At 42.9% G+C, this 27,193-nt stretch overlaps 1 protein-coding gene across 1 annotated transcript in view; it reads right to left on the reverse strand.

The window, feature by feature from the left end:
• Positions 1–27,193, reverse strand: part of SIK3 (SIK family kinase 3) — a 772,688-nt gene that overhangs the window by 528,086 nt on the left and 217,409 nt on the right. Inside the window, exons 5-6 of the mRNA XM_053691386.1 lie at positions 19,382–19,506; positions 16,409–16,532 (exon numbers count right to left, since the gene is read on the reverse strand). Coding sequence (XP_053547361.1) covers positions 16,409–16,532; positions 19,382–19,506 — 249 coding nt within the window. The remainder of the gene's footprint in view (positions 1–16,408; positions 16,533–19,381; positions 19,507–27,193) is intronic.

Genomic DNA, 27,193 nt, shown 5'->3' on the forward strand with positions numbered 1-27,193 from the left:
ATGTAGCATGAAGCAGTGTATTCATGGCTGTAATTATGTAGCATGAGGCTGTGTATTCATGGCTGTAATTGTGTAGCATGAGGCTGTATATTCATGGCTGTAATTATGTAACATGAGGCTGTACATTCATGGCTGTAATTATGTAGCATGAGGCTGTATATTCATGGCTGTAATTATGTAGCAAGATGCTGTATATTCATGGCTGTAATTATGTAGTATGAGGCTCTATATTCACGGCTGTAATTATGTAGCATGAGGTTGTGTATTCATGGCTGTAATTATGTAGCATGAGGCTGTATATTCACGGCTGTAATTATGTAGCATGAGGCTGTATATTCACGGCTGTAATTATGCAGCACAAGGCTGTATATTCATGGCTGTAATTATGTAGCATGAGGCTGTATATTCCCGGCTGTAATTATGTAGAATGAGGTTGTATATTCCCGGCTGTAACTATGTAGCATGAGGCTGTATATTCCCGGCTGTAATTAGGTAGCATGAGGCTGTATATTCATGGCTGTAATAATGTAGCATGAGGCTGTATATTCATGGCTATAATTATGTAGTATGAGGCTGTATATTCACGGCTTTAATTAAAAACTTTGAAAAGGTATGCAAGGAGGACCAGGTAGCCACCTTACAAATATGATCCATAGAGGCTTCGTTCTTAAAGGCCCAAGAGGAAGCAACAGCCCAAATGGGATGAGCTGTAATCCTCTCAGGAGGCTGTTGTCCCACTGTCTCATAAGCTAAGCGAATGATACTACTCAACCAAAAGGAAAAAAAAAAGCCAGTGGCCTTCTGGTCCATGCGCTTTCCAGCATAGAGAATGAACAAAGATGAGGATTGCCTGAAGTCCATCGTAGCCTGAATGTAGAATTTTAAATCACAAACCACATCCAGATTGTGAAGTAAACGTTCCTTAGGAAGTGAAAAAACGTCAGATGCGCCTAAGTATTTAAGTGCATGTAATGATATACACTAGTACCAAATAATAAAATAATGTGATGACTGGTGCTACAATACAAACACTAATCACATGCTCGATGTGGAGAATAAATACAAACAAATACAATATGGAAAATAAAAAATAATAAAAGTGAGATAATAAATGCTATAATATCACCAAAAATAGAACAGTGTTCAATAGACTGTAACTAAATATTGCAAACCATTAGTGCAAAGTAGGTCAAATTCAGAAAGTCCACACTAATATAAGAAGTATTAAGGTCCCCAGGCAGCAAAACTCCTTCCAATTGCTTGAATGGCCAAACACGAATCTGCAGATACAAAAATGAGAGAAGAGGCGCCAAATAGTGTGTATCATACGGGTAAATGGACAGCGCACCCCAACTATGACTTCTACTTACAAGAGACAAAGCACTTGATAAGTGCCACATCTGTCCAGATCGCTGATCAGAGCCGTATAACCCTCCAGACTGGTGCTGTAGATGTGAGAGATAGAAGACAGGGGCACCGCAATAGTGTATATCAGTATGTAAAAGATCTACACAAACAACAATAAAACCATACTCACAATGTATAAGGTACTTGATAAGTGCCACAAAAGCCTTCTGGACAATTCACAGCTGTCCAGCACACTGTAATCACTGGCAAAAACAAGCTTTCTTAACTGGTTGCTCTCGTCTCTAGTGAAAGGTTTTCAGCCGAACTCGGTGATATAATACCACTGTGATATAGCTGGTGGATATCGTCCCAAAAAGCTTCAGTCTAATAAACGCGTTTCCCGGTAACTAAGACCGCTTCATCAGGTGTATACAAAACTTACAATAATCACAGCTTATAAAGCCAGAGTCGGCGTCTAACCCGACCCAGAGAACAACCCAGCAAGCGTTGAACCAATGAGATACCTCAAAACCCAGCAAAATTCCCATAGGCCCGTGTAGAGGGCTTGGCTGCACATACATATATTACTAGCCAATCAGATAAAGTGATGAAACCAACTTGAACGTAATAGGAGGATTAGCTATTGATACGTTATCAGTATATCGTCAGTAAAATAAACTAGATACAAGTGACGATAAACATATTACCAGCAATAGGGCATTATAATAAAAAAATTGCCTCACAAAAATGGTATCTACCTAGGGGAAATATTAGCTGCCTTGCCGCTGAGTATTAAAAATTATAATATTTACCGCAAAATTTAAATTGCGAAACAAGGCTTAAAGTAATATGTCAATATTCAACAGAAACCTAAGAAGGTTAATAAAATTAATGAACAGCCTTAGGTCTGTCTCAAAATAATGGTTGGTCCTTCTGGTCTGAAGATTACTAGGTTGTTCATGCACTTACAAAACAACTATTTGATACTTAACGAATAATTAATAAAATCTTCCAGCATAAAATTAACATCCTATAAAAAAAAAATATAATAAATATATATATATATTATGAAGAAATGTAAATAAAACTCTAAGGGGTGGAGTCTCCAAACGTTACCCATAGAGGGCATATAAATAAATCCCTCAAACAATATAGAAATAACCTCAATTAACTAAAAAATATAAAGAACACAATTCAAATCAGATACATATAATGTAACCTAAAATATATAAAATAATGTATATAAAAAGTATATATAGAAAAACATATACATGTTAAAATACATGTTCCTTAGGAAGGGTACATTTAGGACAAAAAGAGGGAAGAACAATCTCCTGATTAATGTTGTGATCTGAGACCACCTTGGGTAGAAAACCTAACTTAGTACGTAAGACTGCCTTAACAGCATAGAACACAAGGTAAGGGGGGTCACATTGTAATGCAGAAATCTCAGAAACTCTGCATGCAGAAGCAATAGCTAACAAAAACAGAACCTTCTAGGACAAAAGTTTGAGATCAACAGAATGCATGGGCTCAAACAGAGCCTGTTGCAAAACTCTAAGAACAAGGTTGAGACGCCAAGGAAGAGCAATAATTCTAAACACTGGTCTTATTCTGACCAGGGCCTTAATAAAGGACTGTACATCCAGGAGATTAGCCAATCTCCTATGTTGCAAGACCGATAGGGCCAATATCTAACCCTTCAGAGAACTAGCGGATAATCCCTTTTCCAATCCATCTTGGAGAAAGGATAAAAGGATAGAAACCTTCACCTTGTGCCATGGAACACCACTTCCTCACACCAATGAAGGTAAGTCCGGCAAACGTTATGGTAAATGTGCCTAATGACAGGCTTCCAAGCCTTGATTAAGGTATCTATGTTGCTTAGGGGGAAGTTATATAAAGCTGCGCCAAAAGTGAGGAAAAAGCTACCCTTTAAAGGTATATGACCCTCTTCATATACAAAAAAGTCTAAAATAGAAAAAAAACAAGTAAAAATAAAATTTATGCTTACCTGATAAATTTATTTCTTTTTTGACACAATGAGTCCACGGATCATTTTAATTACTAATGGGATATTCACCTCCTGGTCAGCAGGAGGCGGCAAAGAGCACCACAGCAGAGCTATTAAATAGCTCCTCCCTTCCCTCCCACTCCAGTCATTTGACCGAAGTTAAGGTCCCAAAAGCGGACTCAGCAGAGGCAAAAGTGCCAAATTTGTAGAACTTTGAAAAAAAATGTGAAGAGAGGACCAAGTTGCAGTCTTGCAAATCTGATCCACAGAAGCTCCATTATGCCCATGAGGAAGCAACAGCCCTCGTGGAATGAGCCGTGAATAAACGTATGATACTCTTCAGCCAAAAATAAAGAGAACTAGTCACAAGTTACTGTCTCCTACGTTTTCCTGAGAAAATCACAAACCAAGAAGAAGACTGAAGAAAGTCCTTAGTCGCCTGCAGGTAAAACTTTAAAGCACGGACCACGTCAAAACTGTGCATAAGTCGTTCTTTCTAAGAAGAAGGATTAGGACACCTGGAAGGAACAACAATCTCCTGATCAATGTTCCGATCAGAAACAATCTTAGGAAGAAATCCTAATTTAGTACGTAAACTACCTTATCTGAATGTAAAATAAAGACACTCATACTGCAATGCCAAGAGTTCGATACTCTACGAGCAGAAGAAATAGCAACAAGCAATAAAACTTTCCAAGATAAAAACTTAATATCTAAGGAATGCATAGGCTCAACTAAAGCCTGTTGAAGAACATATAGAACTAAATATAGACTCCATGGAGGAGTAACTGGTTTAAACACAGGCCTGATCCTAAGCAAGGCCTGACAAAAAAAAATGAACATCTGGAACATCTGCCAGACGTTTGAGTAACAAAATAGATAGGGTAGAGATCTGACCCTTTAGGGAACTTGTTGATAAACCTTTCTCCAAACCCTCTTGGAGAAAAGACAAAAATCTAGGAATCCCCACTCTACTCCATGAGTAGCCCTTGGATTCACACCCATAGAAATATTTACGCAATATCTTATGGTAAATCCTTCAGTTACAGGCTTACGATCCTGAATCATGGTCTCTATGACCGAGTCTGAAAAACCCTGCTTGAATAAAGCGATCAATCTCCAAGTAGTCAGCTTCAGATAAACTAGATTTGAATGGAGGAATGGCCTTTGAATTAGAAAGTCCTTCCTCAACGGAAGTCTCCACCGTGGTAGAGATGACATGTCCACCAAATCTGCATACCAAATCCTGCGAGGCCAAGCCGGTGCAATGAGGATCACTGACGCCTTCTCCTGTATGACTCGAGCAATGACTCGAGGAGGAAGAGCAAACGGAGGAAATAGGTATGCTAGACTGAAGGTCCAAAGTACCGCCAGGGCATCTAACAGTACCACCTGAAGGTCCCTGGACCTCGACCCGTACCTCGGAAGATTGTCAGTCTGCCGAGATGCCATGAGATCCAATTCTGCTGACCTCATTTGAGAATCAAGCTGAAAAACACTTACGGATGGAGTATCCACTCCCCCAGATGAAAGGTCTGCCTGTTCATGAAGTCCGCCTCCCAGAGTCCACCCCTGGGATGTGGATTGACGACAGACAGCGAGAATGGGCCTCTGCCCACTGAATTATTTTGGATACCTCTGTTATCGCTAAGGACTCCTCGTTCCTCCCTGATGAAACTGAAGATATGTGTCCAACTGTAACCAGATAAACTGGACCGAGACTAACTGGGGCCAGGCCAGAATAGCATTGAAGAACGCTCTCAGCTCCAGAATGATTATAGGAAGACCAGACTCTGACTGAGTCTAAAATTCCCTGAGCCTTTAGGGGACCCTAGATTACTCCCCATCCAAGAAGGTTGGCGTCTGTTGTCACCGACACCCAAGAAGGTCTGCAAAAGCAGGTTTCCTGGAAGAGATGATCCAGAGACAACCACCCTTAAAAAATCCCTTGTCTCCTGCTCCAGTAATATTTGAGGAGACAAATCTGTATAATCTCCGTTCCATAGCCTGAGCATGATAACCTGTCACGGTCTGAGAAGGAACCAAGCAAACGGGATGATGCCCCATGCCGCTACCATCAGCCCGTACCTTCATGCACTGAGCCACTAATGGACGAGGAGAAGACTGAAGAAACAGAAAAACTTTAATTTACTGACTTTTTTCAGGAAAAAACTTCATTTATAGGGAATCCATTATAGTTCCCAAGAAGGTTACCTTTGTCCATGTGAATAAGTAACTCCTTAACAAATTTACCTTCCATCCTTGATATCACAGAAGGGATAACAACATTTCCATGTGGAATCTTGCTTGAAAAGATAGCGCCTGGACTAGGTTGTCTTCCAGAAAGGGCGCCCCAGCAATGCCCTGTAACCGAGCACCGCCAACAAAAAACTCAGACTCCGATTAGAAAATTCTGGCAGCTGTGGCAAGGCTAAAGCCACAATTGGGAGTGTTTGCCTGAGAATGTGAAAATGCAAGCACACGTCCGTTAAATCTGCCTTCATAAAATGACCCTCCTGAATCAAAAGGAAAATGGAACAAATAGTTTCCACCTTGAAGGACGGTACACCTAGGAATTTGATTAGATCTAGAATTTGATTAGTTTCTAGAGATCTAAAATAGTACTGAAGGTTCCTTTTTTTTTGGGAACCACTACCAGATTAGAATAAAATCCCAAACTCCGTTCCTGAATCAGAACAGGAACTTACTTTTTCCCAGGTCGGAGAGGTCTCCTACCCAGTGTAAGGCCACCTTGCCTCTTATCAGGCTCCAAACATTTTTGAAAGCCAAAACCTCCCTCCTGCTCAGAGGAAGAAGTAGAAGGATTCCCTTGAAATATTGAAAGGAACGAAAAAGTAATCTTAACCATGAGTGTCAATATGGTAAGCCTGAAATCTTAGCTCCCCATTAAATACTTGAAGGGAAGTATCTGTAAGAAAGGAGATGACCGACTTAAAGGCCTTTATTTTATCCTGGATTTCTTCGAAGAGTGTCTGTTCGAATGGAACCAGACAATGTATGAACCAGTATGCCGCCGCATAAGAGACGGTGGCAATACAAGTCATAGGTTGCCATTATTGAGCAACCCCTCTAACCTCTTATCCCTAGGATCTTTTAAGGAACAACTATCCTCTTAGGAATAGTAGGACTCCCAGCTAGCGTGAAAATTGTCCCTTCCACCTTGGGTACCGACTGCCGGAACTCCTTGAAAGAGTCGCTATGGGTAAAAATCTCTTCCAAACATAGGAAATGGAGAAAAAAAGGGGTACCTTCTCTCCCATTCCTTAGCAATGATATTGGTACAACCTAATATTGACAACCACCATGGTATCATTGTCGTCCTGAGTAGCTAAAACCTCCTTAAGTAACAGACGGAGGAGTTCTAGCTTAAACCTGAAAGATATAATTTCAGTATCAGCAGGAGGAATTATACTGTCAGAAACTGAGATTTTATCCTCAGATGCTACCAAAGTATCCTCTTCCTCATGTCTGGGAGGGGACCTCTGAGATATTAACAACCGTGACAGGAACCTCGTTCACTGAATGTTTATTTTTCCTCTTGCGCTCTCCCTGCAGCATGGGAAAAGCCGACAACAACTAGAGACAATGTCTCTAGTAACTCCAGGAGGAGCCGTGGAGGAAGCGCAGGGCAATGGTTGAATGGACGCTAAGTTTTTAGGACACTTTAGGAGAAAGCTGCAGAATGTATAGAACATTGTCATAATGCATCTTATCTTTTAACAGCATCTGAGACAATGTTGGCTCTGAAAAAACAGAATTTATGCTTACCTGATAAATTACTTTCTCCAACGGTGTGTCCGGTCCACGGCGTCATCCTTACTTGTGGGATATTCTCTTCCCCAACAGGAAATGGCAAAGAGCCCAGCAAAGCTGGTCACATGATCCCTCCTAGGCTCCGCCTTCCCCAGTCATTCGACCGACGTAAAGGAGGAATATGCATAGGAGAAATCATATGATACCGTGGTGACTGTAGTTAGAGAAAATAATTCATCAGACCTGATTAAAAAAACCAGGGCGGGCCGTGGACCGGACACACCGTTGGAGAAAGTAATTTATCAGGTAAGCATAAATTCTGTTTTCTCCAACATAGGTATGTCCGGTCCACGGCGTCATCCTTACTTGTGGGAACCAATACCAAAGCTTTAGGACACGGATGATGGGAGGGAGCAAATCAGGTCACCTAGATGGAAGGCACCACGGCTTGCAAAACCTTTCTCCCAAAAATAGCCTCAGAAGAAGCAAAAGTATCAAATTTGTAAAATTTGGTAAAAGTGTGCAGTGAAGACCAAGTCGCTGCCTTACATATCTGATCAACAGAAGCCTCGTTCTTGAAGGCCCATGTGGAAGCCACAGCCCTAGTGGAATGAGCTGTGATTCTTTCAGGAGGCTGCCGTCCGGCAGTCTCATAAGCCAATCGGATGATGCTTTTAAGCCAAAAAGAGAGAGAGGTAGAAGTTGCTTTTTGACCTCTCCTTTTACCAGAATAAACAACAAACAAGGAAGATGTTTGTCTGAAATCCTTTGTAGCCTCTAAATAGAATTTTAGAGCACGAACTACATCCAAATTGTGCAACAAACGTTCCTTCTTTGAAACTGGATTCGGACACAAAGAAGGCACAACTATCTCCTGGTTAATATTTTTGTTAGAAACAACTTTCGGAAGAAAACCAGGTTTAGTACGCAAAACCACCTTATCTGCATGGAACACCAGATAAGGAGGGGAACACTGCAGAGCAGATAACTCTGAAACTCTTCTAGCAGAAGAAATTGCAACCAAAAACAAAACTTTCCAAGATAATAACTTAATATCTACGGAATGTAAGGGTTCAAACGGAACCCCTTGAAGAACTGAAAGAACTAAATTGAGACTCCAAGGAGGAGTCAAAGGTTTGTAAACAGGCTTGATTCTAACCAGAGCCTGAACAAAAGCTTGAACATCTGGCACAGCCGCCAGCTTTTTGTGAAGTAAAACAGATAAAGCAGAAATCTGTCCCTTCAAAGAACTTGCAGATAATCCTTTCTCCAAACCCTCTTGTAGAAAGGATAGAATCTTAGGAATTTTTATCTTGTTCCATGGGAATCCTTTCGATTCGCACCAACAGATATATTTTTTCCATACTTTATGGTAAATTTTTCTAGTTACAGGCTTTCTAGCCTGAATAAGAGTATCAATGACAGAATCTGAGAACCCACGCTTTGATAAAATCAAGCGTTCAATCTCCAAGCAGTCAGTTGGAGTGAGGCCAGATTCGGATGTTCGAACGGACCTTGAACAAGAAGGTCCCGTCTCAAAGGTAGCTTCCATGGTGGAGCCGATGACATATTCACCAGGTCTGCATACCAAGTTCTGCGTGGCCACGCAGGAGCTATCAAGATCACCGAAGCCCTCTCCTGATTGATCCTGGCTACCAGCCTGGGAATGAGAGGAAACGGTGGGAATACATAAGCTAGGTTGAAGGTCCAGGGCGCTACTAGTGCATCTACTAGAGTCGCCTTGGGATCCCTGGATTTGGACCCGTAGCAAGGAACCTTGAAGTTCTGACGAGACGCCATCAGATCCATGTCTGGAATGCCCCATAATTGAGTTATGTGGGCAAAGATTTCCGGATGGAGTTCCCACTCCCCCGGATGAAATGTCTGACGACTCAGAAAATCCGCTTCCCAATTTTCCACTCCTGGGATGTGGATTGCAGACAAGTGGCAGGAGTGAATCTCCGCCCATTGAATTACTTTGGTCACTTCTTCCATCGCCAGGGAACTCCATGTTCCCCCCTGATGGTTGATATATGCAACAGTCGTCATGTTGTCTGATTGAAACCTTATGAATTTGGCCTTTGCTAGTTGAGGCCAAGCCTTGAGAGCATTGAATATCGCTCTCAGTTCCAGAATGTTTATCGGGAGAAGAGATTCTTCCCGAGACCATAGACCCTGAGCTTTCAGGGGTTTCCAGACCGCGCCCCAGCCCACCAGACTGGCGTCGGTCGTGACAATGACCCACTCTGGTCTGCGGAAGCTCATCCCTTGAGACAGGTTGTCCAGGGTCAGCCACCAACGGAGTGAATCTCTGGTCCTCTGATCTACTTGGATCGTCGGGGACAAGTCTGTATAATCCCCATTCCACTGTCTGAGCATGCACAGTTGTAATGGTCTTAGATGAATTCGCGCAAAAGGAACTATGTCCATTGCCGCAACCATCAAACCTATTACTTCCATGCACTGCGCTATGGAAGGAAGAAGAACAGAATGAAGTACTTGACAAGAGCTTAGAAGTTTTGATTTTCTGGCCTCTGTCAGAAAAATCTTCATTTCTAAGGAGTCTATTATTGTTCCCAAGAAGGGAACTCTTGTTGACGGGAATAGATAACTTTTTTCTATGTTCACTTTCCACCCGTGAGATCTGAGAAAGGCTAGGACAATGTCCGTATGAGCCTTTGCTTGTGGCAGAGACGACGCTTGAATCAGTATGTCGTCCAAGTAAGGTACTACTGCAATGCCCCTTGGCATTAGCACCGCTAGAAGGGACCCTAGTACCTTTGTGAAAATTCTTGGAGCAGTGGCTAATCTGAATGGAAGTGCCACAAACTGGTAATGCTTGTCCAGAAAGGCGAACCTTAGGAACCGATGATGTTCCTTGTGGATAGGAATATGTAGATACGCATCCTTTAAATCCACCGTGGTCATGAATTGACCTTCCTGGATGGTAGGAAGAATTGTCCGAATGGTTTCCATTTTGAACGATGGAACCCTGAGAAATTTGTTTAGGATCTTGAGATCCAAAATTGGCCTGAATGTTCCCTCTTTTTTGGGAACTATGAACAGATTGGAGTAAAACCCCATCCCTTGTTCTCCTAATGGAACAGGATGAATCACTCCCATTTTTAACAGGTCTTCTACACAATGTAAGAATGCCTGTCTTTTTATTTGGTCTGAAGACAATTGAGACCTGTGGAACCTTCCCCTTGGGGGTAGTTCCTTGAATTCCAGGAGATAACCTTGAGAAACTATTTCTAGCGCCCAAGGATCCTGAACATCTCTTGCCCAAGCCTGAGCGAAGAGAGAGAGTCTGCCCCCCACCAGATCCGGTCCCGGATCGGGGGCCAGCATCTCATGCTGTCTTAGTAGCGGTAGCAGGCTTCTTGGCCTGCTTACCTTTGTTCCAGCCTTGCATCGGTCTCCAGGCTGGCTTGGTTTGAGAAGAATTACCCTCTTGCTTAGAGGATGTAGAATTTGAGGCTGGTCCGTTTCTGCGAAAGGGACGAAAATTTGTTTTATTTTTAGCCTTAAAAGACCTATCCTGAGGAAGGGCGTGGCCCTTTCCCCCAGTGATGTCTGAAATAATCTCTTTCAAGTCAGGGCCAAACAGCGTTTTCCCCTTGAAAGGGATGTTAAGCAATTTGTTCTTGGAGGACACATCCGCTGACCAAGACTTTAGCCAAAGCGCTCTGCGCGCCACAATAGCAAAACCTGAATTTTTCGCCGCTAATCTAGCTAATTGCAAAGTGGCGTCTAAGGTAAAAGAGTTAGCCAATTTAAGTGCTTGAACTCTGTCCATAACCTCCTCATAAGAAGATGCTTTATTGAGCGACTTTTCTAGTTCTTCGAACCAGAAACACGCTGCTGTAGTGACAGGAACAATGCATGAAATTGGTTGTAGAAGGTAACCTTGCTGAACAAACATCTTTTTAAGCAAACCCTCTAATTTTTTATCCATAGGATCTTTGAAAGCACAACTATCTTCTATAGGGATAGTGGTGCGTTTGTTTAGAGTAGAAACCGCCCCCTCGACCTTGGGGACTGTCTGCCATAAGTCCTTCCTGGGGTCGACCATAGGAAATAATTTCTTAAATATAGGGGGAGGGACAAAAGGTATGCCGGGCCTTTCCCATTCTTTATTTACAATGTCCGCCACCTGCTTGGGTATAGGAAAAGCTTCGGGGGGCACCGGGACCTCTAGGAACTTGTCCATCTTACATAATTTCTCTGGAATGACCAAATTGTCACAATCATCCAGAGTAGATAACACCTCCTTAAGCAGAGCGCGGAGATGTTCCAATTTAAATTTGAATGTAATAACGTCAGGTTCAGCTTGTTGAGAAATTTTTCCTGAATCTGAAATTTCTCCCTCAGACAAAACCTCCCTGGCCCCTTCAGACTGGTGTAAGGGCATGTCAGAACCATTATCATCAGCGTCCTCATGCTCTCCAGTATCTAAAACAGAGCAGTCGCGCTTTCGCTGATAAGTGGGCATTTTGGCTAAAATGTTTTTAATAGAATTATCCATTACAGCCGTTAATTGTTGCATAGTAAGGAGGATTGGCGCACTAGATGAACTAGGGACCTCCTGAGTGGGCAAGACTGGTGTAGACATAGAAGGAGATGATGCAGTACCATGCTTACTCCCCTCACTTAAGGAATCATTTTGGGCAACATTATTATCAGTGGCATCATTGTCCCTACTTTGTTTGTCACATTCATCACATATATTTAAATGGAGAGGAACCTAGGCTTCCGAACATACAGAACATCGTCTATCTGATGGTTCAGACATGTTAATAGGCATAAACTTGATAACAAAGCACAAAAAAACGTTTTAAAATAAAACCGTTACTGTCACTTTAAATTTTAAACTGAACACACTTTATTACTGAATATGTGAAAAAGTATGAAGGAATTGTTCAAAATTCACCAAAAGTGTCTTGAAGCCTTAAAAGTATTGCACACCAAATTTGAAAGCTTTAACTCTTAAAATAACGGAACCGGAGCCGTTTTTACATTTAACCCCTATACAGTCCCTGGTATCTGCTTTGCTGAGACCCAACCAAGCCCAGAGGGGAATACGATACCAAATTACGCCTTCAATAAGCTTTTTCAGTGGATCTGAGCTCCTCACACATGCATCTGCATGCCTTGCTTCTCAAAAACAACTGCGCATTAGTGGCGCGAAAATGAGGCTCTGCCTATGACTAGAAAAGGCCTCCAGTGAAAAAGGTGGACCGGACACACCTATGTTGGAGAAAGATGTTTATCACTGACCTGTAAAATCTTCTCCATGCACGAAGAATAGAAAAGTCATTATTATCACAGCATAATGAATATGTAATATCTTATATTCACATTTTAATCCAATAAATTGAATAACCTAACTAGAGTTACTGTGCATTTAAATGTTAAAAGCAATGAGCTAACTCTGCTTAACATCTATTTCATTAACATTCATATGTTAATTTACATGTTGAAGGGCCTTCTGAACCATCTGTATTCACAGTTTGATCAGCAAATTTTGATGTTATTGTGTCATTAAAAATAATATCAACTGCTTTATTTTTGCAAAAAAATCAAAATGTGTAGCATGTAACGTTTTTACAATTGACCTACATATCCCCAGACCTCAGCTAAGTCCTGCTGAGGTATCTGCTTGCCACCGGATGGGAGAGTAAGTAGTCATCAGAGAAATTAACATAATACCCATCCGGTTCTATATAAGGCTTAAATATAGTGTGTGAAGCCTCTCTGCTGCGTGACCTAAAGCAGCAGAGGAGACCCACCATCGCTCTCCGCATCGGATAAGCGATGTGAAAACAGTGCGCTTTAACTCCACCCATCGTGGGCGTGTTCAATAAACTTCCCGGGCGGCAAATACTTTAGTAAAGAAGTGCCATAGGAAAAATAACCATCATGGCGGCTTAGAAGCGGTAAAACTCCTGGTCAGCTAGACTATGTACATAAGCCGTTGGGAGTAGTAAATGCACCAAAACAGGCTAGAAAATAAGCATGATAAGTCTAACCTTCTGGTCAGCTGTTGAATTACAATAAGCCGTTGGAAGTAGATAAGAGACACCAAGTATAAATATGACAGTTGCTTCTCAGAAACTATAAGCCCCAGACATAAATATAAAAGCCATTTCTCCACGTCCCCAGTGCCTGCAGAAACTGCCCTATGAGTTATCCCCTCCTAGGGATAATGTCCTCTTGTGCCCATGTATGAAATAAATTGCCAATCTTTCTGTGTACAACCCCAGAAAATAAAAATTGGCACTTACCTCAGAACTCTGCCCGGCAGTAAGGCAGCTCACCCGGCTTGCGAGGTCCTCCCCCTCACATTGGCCTATGGAAATAAAAAGTACTGAGTATTTTCTCCCTCAGACTTTCACAAATAGGGCAGCATAAATGTATGGGAGGCGCAGTGAGAATTATGTCCCACAAGTTCCCATTGCTCTAAAGCCACCACTGCTCTAACTGAAGAGACTGACATGGACTACGGCTACACCCTAGGACAAAGCAGCAAAATCTTGTACTACTTTAAAAATAATAAACTCTTGATTGAAGAATCTAATCTAACACCTCACTTTACCACTTCCTATCACTATGTAGGCAAAGAGAATGACTGGAGTGGGAGGGAAGGGAGGAGCTATTTAACACCTCTGCTGTGGTGCTCTTTGCCGCCTCCTGCTGACCAGGAGGTGAATATCCCATTAGTAATTAAGATAATCCGTGTACTCATCGTGTCATAAAAAAGAAAGGAAACGCTCAAAAAATGTATTTATGTGGGAATGTACCCAGAAAGAAAATTTCTGAAACAATGTGATAGTTCAGTATATACTTATATGTCGAGTATATGAATAAACAATGAACAAATATTTATGGTAAAATATACAATTAATTTATTAAAAAATATATTTTATAAAAATGTATATGTAAACACATAGGTAAAACAAACATAAAATGTAGAATATGGCCAATCCTAAAACATCTAATACAAAATTAAAAATAGCAAGGTGCACCTACAAAAACCTTTATCTGATATGTGATAAAGTCCCTCTAGGCTTTAAAATATAAAATCAAATATTGACTACAGCACTAGTGATGATGTATGACATTAAGAGGGGCTTTCTTCAGAGTATAATCCTCAAGAGTACTCACTTTGTATGCCTCTCAGTTTGATGTTTAAGGTATCTATGACCTTATCGGAAAATCTTCTCTTGGCTAAAACTAGACGTTCAAGAGCCACGCAGTCAAGCGTAGAGAGTCTAGGTTCTGATGTAGGAACGGACCCTGCATTAGAAGGTCCTCCCGGTAAGGTAACCTCCAGGGAGGGGAGGAGGACATCCTCACTAGATCTGCAAACCAGGTTCTTCGTGGCCATAAAGGAGCTATTAGAATCACTCTGGCCAGCTCCTGTTTGATGCAAGCCACTACACAAGGCAGAAGAGCCAATGGAGGAAAAAGATATGAGTCTGAACCTCCAGGGAACCGCTAAATCGTCTAATAACTCTGCTTGAGGACCTCTCAATCTCGACCCGTACCTGGGTAGCTTCTCAATTAGAAGAAAGGCCATGATAACTATCTCCTGACACCCCCATCTGAGGGTTATTTCTGAAAACACCTCGGTGGAGGTACCACTCCCCTGGGTGAAAAGATTGCCGGCTGAGAAAATCGGATTTCCAGTTCTCCACCCCCGGAATGTGAATTGCTGAGAGACAACAGTTGTGGGTCTCCGCCCATTGAAGTATTTGGGACACTTCGTTCATCGCTAAGGAACTTCTTATTCCTCCCTGATGGCTGATGTAAGCAACCGAGGTAATATTGTCCGATTTAAATCTGATATGCTGGGCAGAACTGAGCTGAGGCCAAACCCTCAGAGCATTGAGAATCGCCCGAAGCTCTAAAATATTTAGAATCTCGGGACCAAGTTCCCTGGGCCATTCTGGGACCCCAGACTGCTCCCCAGCCCAAAAAGGCTAGCATCCGTAGTAACAATCTCCAAGGACGGTCTCAAGAAGCACGTCCCTAGAGACAGGTGATCCTAACAGAGCCTCCAAGAGAGAGATTCTCTCGCCTGGCTGTCTAGGACAATCTGCTGAGACAGGTTCAAGTGATCTCCGTTCCATTGTCTCATCATGCATAGTTGTAGAGGTCTGGAAGCGAGCAAAATGAATAATGTCTGTCTGAAAACAAAGATAAGATTCTCTTTTCAGCAGAGGTCAAGCTTCAAGAGCCCTGGAAACTGCACAGAGTTCTAGAACATTTATAGGTAACCTCGCCCTCTGAGGATCCCAAATAGGCTGTGCTCTCAAGGACCCCTCGACAACCTGAGAGACTTGCATCTGTAGTGATCACAGTCCATGAAGCACAAGAAACAAAATTTATGCTTACCTGATAAATTATTTTCTTTCCTGACATGGAGAGTCCACGATTTCATTCAGTTACTAGTGGGAATTCAACTCCTGGCCACCAAAGGAGGCAAAGAACACCCCGCAAAGCTTTAAGTATCCCTCCCCCTTCCCATAATCCCCAATCATTCAGCTGAGGGAATATGGAAAGAGAAAGAGAAACACCAGGGGTATAGAGGTGCCTGAAGTTTAGAAAACAAAAATAAGAAGCCGTCTTGAAATAGACAAGGTCGGGATGTGGACTCTCAATGCCACGAAAGAAAATAATATATCAGGTAAGCATACATTTTGTTTTCTTTCCAATGGCACGGAGCGTCCACGATTCTATTCAATTACTGGTGGTTCATGATGTTCATGGAGAGTATAAAATGCTGGACAGGTCATCTTTAGGAATAAAATGTTAAAGAGGAGACCTAACACCCATTAGAGTTATACAAGAAATAGGTACAGAAAGGTTTCCGTATTGTGGAACATCTTACATATGGCCAAGTGGGCCGAATTGTAAAAATGTGATATACTCTGTTACGTAAATTTTATTCCTATATTTATTTTGCTGTTTTGAAACCAAATAAAAATAATTTCAACCTAAATAATAATTAGCAGCTATCAACTGAAAGAGATATGACATATTACTGTAACTGTTGTTATACATTCTCACCTATTGCTGCAGTAAATACACGTCCTCTCATTTGTTACTCCAGAGTAAGAGATACTCACCATACATTTATTTAATTGCCTTTGTTTAAAGATGCAGAGAAAGATTTATGCAGTAGCAGATTTATATTTACTGAAATAGCAACACAAACATACAAATACATACAAACCTCAAATCAAGCTACACACTATCAGAACATACCTGTAGACATAAAGAACGGGATGCGAAACTTTCCACTCAGGACACGAGCCCTCAAATTCTGCAGCGTGCTTCCATCGAAGGGAAGTGCACCGCACACGAGCACATAAAGCACCACCCCTAGGCTCTGTCAATAAAGATGGGGAGAACTCGGGTAAATCTGCAGTCCAAGAGCAAGAATCACAAGACACTCATGACAATGACTGAAAGTCTCAAAAAGTAAAGCATAGGAATAATAAAAGAAAAACTTTAGTGCACCTGTCTGCGACCAGCCATCAGAAACCACAAACAGGCAAGAATGTCTGACATACAGAAAACCAGCTGCTCGGTAACGGACTTGTTCTGATTGCTCTTGCTAGTGGCTCCTGAGGGCTGCACTGGGAAGTCATGGTTTAATGCAAAGTAACTGCTGTCACCCCACCCACCCATAGAACAGATGTAAGAAACTCCTTAAGAGAAATTTAGCAGTAAAAAAACTGGGGAAGCATACTCTGATATCTGCAGTAATCGTCTGCCAGACTTTCTAAAAAGGAACCTGTCTGCTGGAAAGGAAGTAGTTATCAGGTCTGGTAACACAAACAGCTGGTGATAATAAAAGAATCACTTATATCTAGCGGTGGATTACATTGGCTCACTTCCCTTTGCTGCAGACTCAATGCAGAGAACTGTTTGCAGAAAAAGGCAAGTAAAAAACGTTTTTGTTCATTAAACTTAGTTTGATGATGATACAGTGTGTTGTGTGATTAAACACAGGCAGTCTAATCAGTGTATAACCAGACCTGAGCAATGGATCCATTTTTAAAGGAACAAGATCTAGCAGCCACTTCCCTTAGCTGCAGAAAAATGCAAGTAAAAAAACGTTTTTCTACATTAAACTTAGTTTGATGATGATACAGTCTGTTGTGTGATTATTTTGTTTTTGTTCATTAAACTTAGATTGATGATGATACAGTCTGTTGTGTGATTATTTTGTTTTTGTTCATTAAACTTAGATTGATGATGATACAGTCTGTGTTTGTGTGATAATTTCATTAGGTGCGGTTTAGCAAATGTTTTTGTTTATTAAACTTAGTTTGATGATGATACAATCTACAGTATATTTTTAGGTTTATAATGCTGTTTACCATTTAAAGTCTTCATTTCAAAGCTTTAAAAATAATGTATTAGGTGTTACTTATGACAATTTTGAGAGGGGCCTGGAACCTAATTCCCTCACTTCCCATTGACTTACATTATAAACTGGGTTTCAATTTACACCGGTTTCAATTTACAACCATTCCTTCTGGAACCTAACCCCGGCGTAAACTGAGGGCTACCTGTATAACTTGCTAGTAGGTTCAACCTGCAACCAGGAACCTGATCTGAGCAACTTACCAAAGAATGTCAAGATCTCCTCAGCAGGGCAGGGTATAACACCCACAATGTCCCTTGCCCAGCACTATGTTACATCTTTGGTGACCCTTGCCCAGCACTATTCTACATCTTTGGTGACCCTTGCCCAGAACTAAGTTACAACTCTGGAGCACCTTGCCCAGCACTACGTTACACCTCTAAGAGACCCTTGCTCAGCACTACGTTACACCTCTGGAGCACCTTGCCCAGAAGAACGTTACACTTCAGAAGACCCTTGCCCAGCACTACGTTACACCTCTAGAGACCCTTGCCCAGCACTACGTTACACCTCTAGAGACCCTTGCCCAGCACTACATTACACCTCTAGAGACCCTTGCCCAGCACTACGTTATACCTCTAGAGACCCTTGCCCAGCACTAAGTTACAACTCTGAAGCACCTTGTCCAGCACTACGTTACACCTCTAGAGACCCTTGCTCAGCACTAAATTACACCTCTAAAGCGCCTTGCCAAGCAGAACGTTACACTTCAGAAGACCCTTGCCAAGCAGTACGTTACACCTCTAGAGATCCTTGCCCAGCACTACGTTACACCTCTGGAGACCCTTGCCCAGCACTAAGTTAAATCTCTGGGGACCCTTGCCGAGCACTAAGTTACACCTCTGGTAACCCTTGCCCAGCACTAAGTTACACCCTCTGGTGACACTTGCCCAGCACTAAGTTACACCTCTGGTGACCCTTGCCCAGCACTAAGTTACACCTCTGGTGACCCTTGCCCAGCACTAAGTTACACCTCTGGTGACCCTTGCCCAGCACTAAGTTACACCTCTGGTGACCCTTGCCCAGCACTAAGCTACACCTCTGGTGACCCTTGCCCAGCACTAAGTTACATCTCTGGTGACCCTTGCTCAGCACTAAGTTAAACCTCTGGTGACCCTTTCCCAGCACTAAGTTACACCTCTGGTGACCCTTTCCCAGCACTAAGTTACACCTCTGGTGACCCTTGCCCAGCAGTACATTAAACTTCTGTTGACCCTTGCCTAGCAGTAAGTTACACCCCTGGAGACACTTGCCCAGCGGTACGTAAAACCTCTGGTGAACCTTGCCCAGCAGTAAGTTACACCTCTACAGACCCTTGCCCAGCACTACACCCCTGGAGACCCACCCCTGGAGACCCTTGCCCAGCAGTACGTTATCCCTCTGGAGACCCTTGCCCAACAGTACGTTAGACCTTGTTTGAAAGCATCTGTAAATGCTACTGGACTAGAGCATAAAAAGGCAATACACTGCTTGTTCAGGAGGAGCTAGAACACTAACAATCGCTAAGAGGCTTGGGGCTTGAGCAAGAGTCTGGGGAGATGTGCCGACTAACTACGAGCGTCTCAGTTTGCCCTACAAGCAGGCAATGATATTCCTTGCTTTCAGGATTCACAGGGTTATTACAGTACAGTATTAGCTGCTAAAACTTGAGGATGGCAAGTCACAAGTAGGTGTACAGCCCTTTCCTTTAATGGTGCCCAGTATAATGCTAGTAGTGTTTTTAGCTAGAGTTCATAAATGTAATGTGAATACATTGACACATGCATAGAAAGTCACTGTCACCGTATGGTCATATTGTCACTTACCCAGATGTCCACTTTAGGCCCATCATATTCCTTCCCTTCAAATAGTTCTGGAGCAGCATAGGGTGGACTTCCACACCACGTCTTCAGCAGCTGCCCAGGAGTGAAACGGTTACTGAATCCAAAATCTGAGGGAGGGGGAAGAAAAGATCAGCTACTGGGTGCTCAGGGTTATCTTTTTCTTTATGGAAAAGCACAAATATTGCCACATACTACACTCTCAAGGTGATACAGTAAAATAAAACGCACATAGCCAATGCAAAGATGTGAACACAATACAAAAAGAACAGTAACCGTAACACACATGTATACAACTACACAAACATTCAGAGAGACCAAGTGCTTCTATTTAAAAGACAAGCAAATGTTAATATGAAAGTTCCCCTTAATGGTAAAAACAAAATGTATACTTACCTGATAAATTAATTTCATGATAATGAGTGTCCAGAGTCATCATGTGTGGCAATTCTCCTCCTAGTGGTTAGGAGAGGAATTTCCCACACTTAAGGAATCTTGGACGCTCATCATCTGATGAAAAAAACAGAATGTATGCTTACCTGATAAATTACTTTCTCTTGCGGTGTATCCAGTCCACGAATTCATCCTTACTTGTGGGATATTCTCATTCCCTACAGGAAGTGGCAAAGAGAGCACACAGCAGAGCTGTCCATATAGCTCCCCCTCTGGCTCCGCCCCCCCCCCCCCCAGTCATTCGACCGACGGTTAGAAGAAAAAGGAGAAATCATAGGGTGCAGTGGTGACTGTAGTTTAAACAAGAAATTTTAACCTGACTTAATTGACAGGGCGGGCCGTGGACTGGATAAACCGCAAGAGAAAGTAATTTATCAGGTAAGCATAAATTCTGTTTTCTCTTGCAAGGTGTATCCAGTCCACGGATTCATCCTTACTTGTGGGATACCAATACCAAAGCTTTAGGACACGGATGAAGGGAGGGAACAAGACAGGTAACCTAAACGGAAGGCACCACTGCTTGCAAAACCTTTCTCCCAAAAATAGCCTCCGAAGAAGCAAAAGTATTGAATTTGTAAAATTTGGCAAAAGTATGCAGTGAAGACCAAGTCGCTGCCTTACAAATCTGTTCAACAGAAGCCTCATTCTTGAAAGCCCAAGTGGAAGCCACAACTCTGGTGGAATGAGCTGTAATTCGTTCAGGAGGCTGCTGCCCAGCAGTCTCATAAGCCAATCGGATGATGCTTTTCAACCAGAAGGAAAGAGAGGTAGCAGTCGCTTTCTGACCTCTCCTTTTACTGGAATAGACAACAAACAAAGATGAAGTTCGTCTGAAATCCTTAGTTGCTTGTAAATAGAATTTCAAAGCACGAACCACATCAAGATTGTGATAAAGCCGTTCCTTCTTAGAAGCTGGATTAGGACACAGGGAAGGAACAATGATTTCTTGGTTAATGTTCTTGTTAGAAACAACTTTAGGAAGAAAACCAGGTTTGGTACGCAAAACTACCTTATCTGCATGGAACACCAGATAGGGTGAATTACACTGCAAAGCAGACAATTCTGAAACTCTTCGAGCAGAAGATATAGCTATCAAAAACAAAACTTTCCAAGATAATAACTTAATATCTATGGAATGTAAAGGTTCAAACAGAACACCTTGAAGAACTGAAAGAACTAAATTTAGACTCCATGGAAAAGCCACAGGTCTATAGACAGGCTTGATTCTGACTAAAGCCTGTGCAAACGCTTGAACATCTGGTACTTCTGCCAGACGCTTGTGTAAAAGGATAGACAGAGCGGATATCTGTCCCTTTAAGGAACTAGCTGACAAACCTTTCTCCAATCCTTCTTGGAGAAAAGACAATATCCTTGGAATCCTAATCTTACTCCACGGGTAACCCTTGGATTCACACCAAAAAAGATATTTCCGCCATATCTTATGGTAAATTTTCCTGGTGACATGCTTTCTAGCTTGGATCAGAGTATCTATGACTGATTCAGAGAACCCACGCTTGGATAGAATTAAGCGTTCAATCTCCAAGCAGTCAGCTGCAGAGAAACTAGATTTGGATGCTTGAATGGACCCTGTATTAGAAGATCCTGCCTCGTTGGCAGTGTCCATGGTGGGACAGATGACATGTCCACTTGGTCTGCATACCAAGTCCTGCGTGGCCACGCAGGCGCTATCAGAATTACAGAGGCCTTCTCCTGTTTGATTCTGGCTACCAGCCGAGGGAGGAGGGGAAACGGTGGAAAGACATAAGCTAGACTGAAGGACCAAGGCGCTACTAGAGCATCTATCAATGCCGCCTTGGGGTCCCTGGACCTGGATCCGTAAAGAGGAAGTTTGGTGTTCTGACGGGACGCCATCAGATCCAACTCTGGAATGCCCCATAGCTGGGTCAGCTGAGCAAAAACCGCCGGGTGGAGTTCCCACTCCCCCGGGTGAAAAGTCTGAAGACTTAGGAAATCCGCTTCCCAGTTGTCTACTCCTGGGATGTGAATTGCAGATAGATGGCAAGAGTGATCCAACGCCTACCTGATTATTTTGGTTACTTCCTTCATCGCTAAGGAACTCTTTGTTCCCCCCTGATGATTGATGTATGCTACAGTCGTGATGTTGTCCGACTGAAATCTGATGAATTTGGCCGCCGCTAGCTGAGGCCATGCCTGGAGCGTGTTGAATATCGTTCTCAGTTCCAAAATGTTTATCGGGAGAAGAGACTCTTCCCGAGACCATAGGCCCTGAGCTTTCAGGGAGCCCCAGACCGCGCCCCAGCCTAACAGACTGGCCTTGGTCGTTACAATGATCCACTCCGGTCTGCGGAAGCACATTCCCTGAGACAGGTGATCCTAAGACAACCACCAGAGAAGAGAATCTCTGGTTTTCTGGTCCAGTTGGATTTGAGGAGACAAATCTGCATAATCCCCATTCCACTGTTTGAGCATGCACAATTGCAGTGGCCTGAGATGAATTCGAGCAAAAGGGACTACGTCCATTGCTGCTACCATCAATCCGATTACCTCCATGCACTGAGCTACAGATTGCAGAGGAATGGAATGAAGAGCTCGGCAAGTATTTAAAAGCTTTAACCTTCTGACCTCCGTCAGAAATATTTTCATTTCTACCGAGTCTATTAATGTTCTCAGGAAGGGAACCCTTGTGAGCGGGGACAGAGAACTTTTTTCGGTGTTCACCTTCCACCCGTGAGACCTTAGAAAGGCCAGAACAATCTCTGTATGAGCCTTGGCTCTGGGAAAAGACGACGCCTGTATTAAGATGTCGTCCAGATAAGGTGCTACTGCAATGCCCCACGGTCTTAGTACCGCTAGAAGGGACCCTAGCACTTTTGTGAAAATTCTGGGAGCGGTGGCCAACCCGAAGGGAAGGGCCATGAACTGGTAATGCTTGTCCAGAAAGGCGAACCTTAGGAACTGATGGTGATCTTTGTGGATAGGAATATGAAGGTACGCATCCTTTAGATCCACGGTAGTCATATATTGACCTTCCTGGATCATCGGTAAGATTGTCCGAATGGTCTCCATTTTGAATGATGGAACTCTGAGGAATTTGTTTACAATTTTTAGATCCAGGATTGGCCTGAAAGTTCCTTCCTTTTTGGGAACCACAAACAGGTTTGAGTAAAAACCCAGTCCTTGTTCTGTAATTGGAACTGGATATATCACTCCCATCTTGAGTAGATCTTCTACACAGCGTAAGAACGCCTCTTTCTTTGTCTGGTCTGTAGACAGACGAGAAATGTGGAACCTTCCCCTTGGAGGAGAGTCCTTGAATTCTAGAAGATATCCCTGAGCAACGATCTCTAATGCCCAGGGATCGGGAACATCTCTTGCCCAAGCCTGAGCAAAGAGAGAGAGTCTGTCCCCTACCAGATCCGATCCCAGATCGGGGGCTACCCCTTCATGCTGTCTTAGTAGCAGCCGCAGGCTTTTTGGCCTGTTTACCCTTGTTCCAGCCCTGCAAAGGTTTCCAGGTTGCTTTGGGCTGTGAAGCGTTACCCTCTTGCTTTGCGGTTGCAGAGGTTGAAGCAGGACCGCTCCTGAAGTTGCGAAAGGAGTGAAAATTAGCCTTGTTTTTAGCCTTAAAAGGCCTATCTTGCGGGAGGGCATGGCCCTTTCCCCCAGTGATATCCGAAATAATCTCTTTCAACTCGGGACTGAAAAGGGTCTTTCCCTTGAAAGGAATATTTAGTAATTTTGTTTTGGACTACACGTCGGCCGACCATGACTTGAGCCAAAGCGCTCTGCGCGCTATGATGGAAAAACCAGAATTTTTCGCCGCTAGCTTAGCTAATTGCAAAGCGGCATCTGTGATAAAAGAATTAGCCCGTTTTAGAGCATTAATTCTATCCATGACTTCGTCATATGAAGTTTCCCTCTGGAGCGACTCCTCCAGCGCCTCAAACCAAAAAGCCGCTGCAGTAGTTACAGGAATAATGCAGGCAATAGGTTGGAGAAGGAAACCCTGTTGAACAAATATTTTCTTTAGTAAACCTTCTAATTTTTTATCCATAGGATCTTTGAAAGCACAACTATCTTCAATTGGTATGGTTGTGCGCTTGGCTAGTGTTGAAACTGCCCCCTCTACCTTAGGGACCGTCTGCCACGCGTCCCGCCTGGGATCAGTTATGGGGAACATTTTCTTAAAGATAGGGGGGGGACAAAAGGTACATCTGGTCTCTCCCACTCCCTAGCAACAATATCCGCCACCCTCTTAGGGATCGGAAACGCATCAATGTATACAGGGACTTCTAGATATTTGTCCATTTTACACAATTTCTCTGGGACCACCATAGGGTCACAATCATCCAGAGTTGATAAGACCTCCCTAAGCAGTACGCGGAGGTGTTCCAATTTAAATTTAAATGCTAGTGAATCTGATTCTGCCCGCTGAGAAACTTTTCCTGAGTCAGAAATTTCTCCCTCAGACATTACATCCCTCGCCCCTACTTCAGAGTGTTGTGAGGGTACATCAGATAAACCTCCCAAAGCTTCCGACTGCTCCTCATCTGTTCTCAAAACAGAGCTATCGCGCTTTTTAGGGAAAACTGGCAGTTTGGATAGAAAGGCCGCAAGGGAATTATCCATGACTGCCGCCAGTTGTTGCAATGTAATAGGTGCCAATGCACTAGAGGTACTAGGTATCGCTTGAGCGGGCGTAACTGGTGATGACACATGGGGAGAGGAAGGCGGACTATCCTCATTACCTTCAGTCAAAGAATCATCTAGGGCTATATTTTTAAGTGACTCAATATGATCTTTAAAGTGTATAGACACATTAGTGCACTTGGGACACATTTTGAGTGGGGGTTCCACCATGGCTTCTGAACACATAGAGCAAGGCTTTTCCTTAGTGTCAGACATTTTTAACAGATTAGTATTATACACAAGCAGGCTTGGAAAAACACTTTATCAAGTAAAAAATACAATATGCAATAAATGGTACTGTGCCTTTAAGAAATAAAAGCGCGCACAATTTTACAAAACGGTGAAAAATGAACCAAATCTCTTGAAATTTTTACAGTATGTGCCTAATGCTTCTATATGATTGCACAGCAAGTTTCAGCCTCATTAACCCTTTAATGCCCAAACCGGAGCCGCCTAAAGCAAACAACCGGATAATAAACTACAGCACCTTGCCACAGCAGCCTGCTGTGGCCCTACCTTCCCTTAAGGATTGAATTTGAGAAAATCAAGGATCCTGAAGTCCTCAAGCAGTCTCTGGACCCATGTGAAGCAGCATGTAAGGAAATCTGTCAGAATAAACTGCGCAACTGAGGCACGAAATTAGGCCCCTCCCACTCCACTCCGGAGCTGTGGGGCCTTCAGAACCCAATTTAGGTGACTAAAAATAATGCCATGTGGAATAAAACCCCAAATAAAAAGTGCTTTAAAAGTGTCCATAAAGAGTATTTAGTCAAATAAAATAATCGATTGCCCTGCAAAAGTGACAACCAGTCTAATGAGCCCTCTTAAATAAGCCTCTAGTTCTATACTAAGTCTCAGAACATGGCTTACCCTTCCCACATGGGGAATCTTGTCAGTCTTCTAGCATTATCTTGTCTTGACTAGAAAAAACAGAATTTATGTTTACCTGATAAATTACTTTCTCCAACGGTGTGTCCGGTCCACGGCGTCATCCTTACTTGTGGGATATTCTCTTCCCCAACAGGAAATGGCAAAGAGCCCAGCAAAGCTGGTCACATGATCCCTCCTAGGCTCCGCCTACCCCAGTCATTCGACCGACGTTAAGGAGGAATATTTGCATAGGAGAAACCATATGTTACCGTGGTGACTGTAGTTAAAGAAAATAAATTATCAGACCTGATTAAAAAAACCAGGGCGGGCCGTGGACCGGACACACCGTTGGAGAAAGTAATTTATCAGGTAAACATAAATTCTGTTTTCTCCAACATAGGTGTGTCCGGTCCACGGCGTCATCCTTACTTGTGGGAACCAATACCAAAGCTTTAGGACACGGATGAAGGGAGGGAGCAAATCAGGTCACCTAAATGGAAGGCACCACGGCTTGCAAAACCTTTCTCCCAAAAATAGCCTCAGAAGAAGCAAAAGTATCAAATTTGTAAAATTTAGAAAAAGTGTGCAGTGAAGACCAAGTCGCTGCCTTACATATCTGATCAACAGAAGCCTCGTTCTTGAAGGCCCATGTGGAAGCCACAGCCCTAGTGGAGTGAGCTGTGATTCTTTCAGGAGGCTGCCGTCCGGCAGTCTCATAAGCCAATCGGATAATGCTTTTAATCCAGAAGGAGAGAGAGGTAGAAGTTGCTTTTTGACCTCTCCGTTTACCAGAATAAACAACAAACAAAGACAAAGTTTGTCTGAAAACCTTAGTAGCTGCTAAGTAAAATTTGAGAGCACGAACTACATCCAAGTTGTGCAACAAACGTTCCTCCTTTGAAACTGGATTAGGACACAAAGAAGGCACAACTATCTCCTGGTTAATGTCTTTGTTAGAAACAACTTTTGGAAGAAAACCAGGTTTAGTACGCAAAACCACCTTATCTGCATGGAACACCAGATAAGGAGAAGAACACTGCAGAGCAGATAATTCTGAAACTCTTCTAGCAGAAGAAATTGCAACCAAAAACAAAACTTTCCAAGATAATAACTTAATATCAACGGAATGTAAGGGTTCAAACGGAACCCCCTGAAGAACTGAAAGAACTAGGTTGAGACTCCAAGGAGGAGTCAAAATTTTGTAAACAGGCTTGATTCTAACCAGAGCCTGAACAAAGGCTAGAACATCTGGCACAGCTGCCAGCTTTTTGTGAAGTAACACAGACAAGGCAGAAATCTGTCCCATCAAGGAACTTGCAGATAATCCTTTTTCCAATCCTTCTCGAAGGAAGGATAGACTCTTAGGAATCTTAACCTTGTCCCAAGGGAATCCTGCAGATTCACACCAACAGATATACCAAATTATGTGGTAATTTTCTGGTTACAGGCTTTCAGGCCTGAACAAGAGTATTAATAACAGAATCTGAGAACCCTCGCTTTGATAAGATCAAGCGTTCAATCTCCAAGCAGTCAGCTGGAGTGGGTCGAACGGACCTAGAACAAGAAGGTCTCGTCTCAAAGGTAGCTTCCATGGTGGAGCCGATGACATATTCACCAGATCTGCATACCAAGTCCTGCGTGGCCACGCAGGAGCTATCAAAATCACCGACGCCCTCTCCTGATTGATCCTGGCTACCAGCCTGGGGATGAGAGGAAACGGCGGGAACACATAAGCTAGTTTGAAGGTCCAAGGTGCTACTAGTGCATCCACTAGAGCCGCCTTGGGATCCCTGGATCTGTACC

Source organism: Bombina bombina, chromosome 8 (assembly GCF_027579735.1).
Source record: "Bombina bombina isolate aBomBom1 chromosome 8, aBomBom1.pri, whole genome shotgun sequence".
Classification (NCBI taxonomy): Eukaryota; Metazoa; Chordata; class Amphibia; order Anura; family Bombinatoridae; genus Bombina; species Bombina bombina.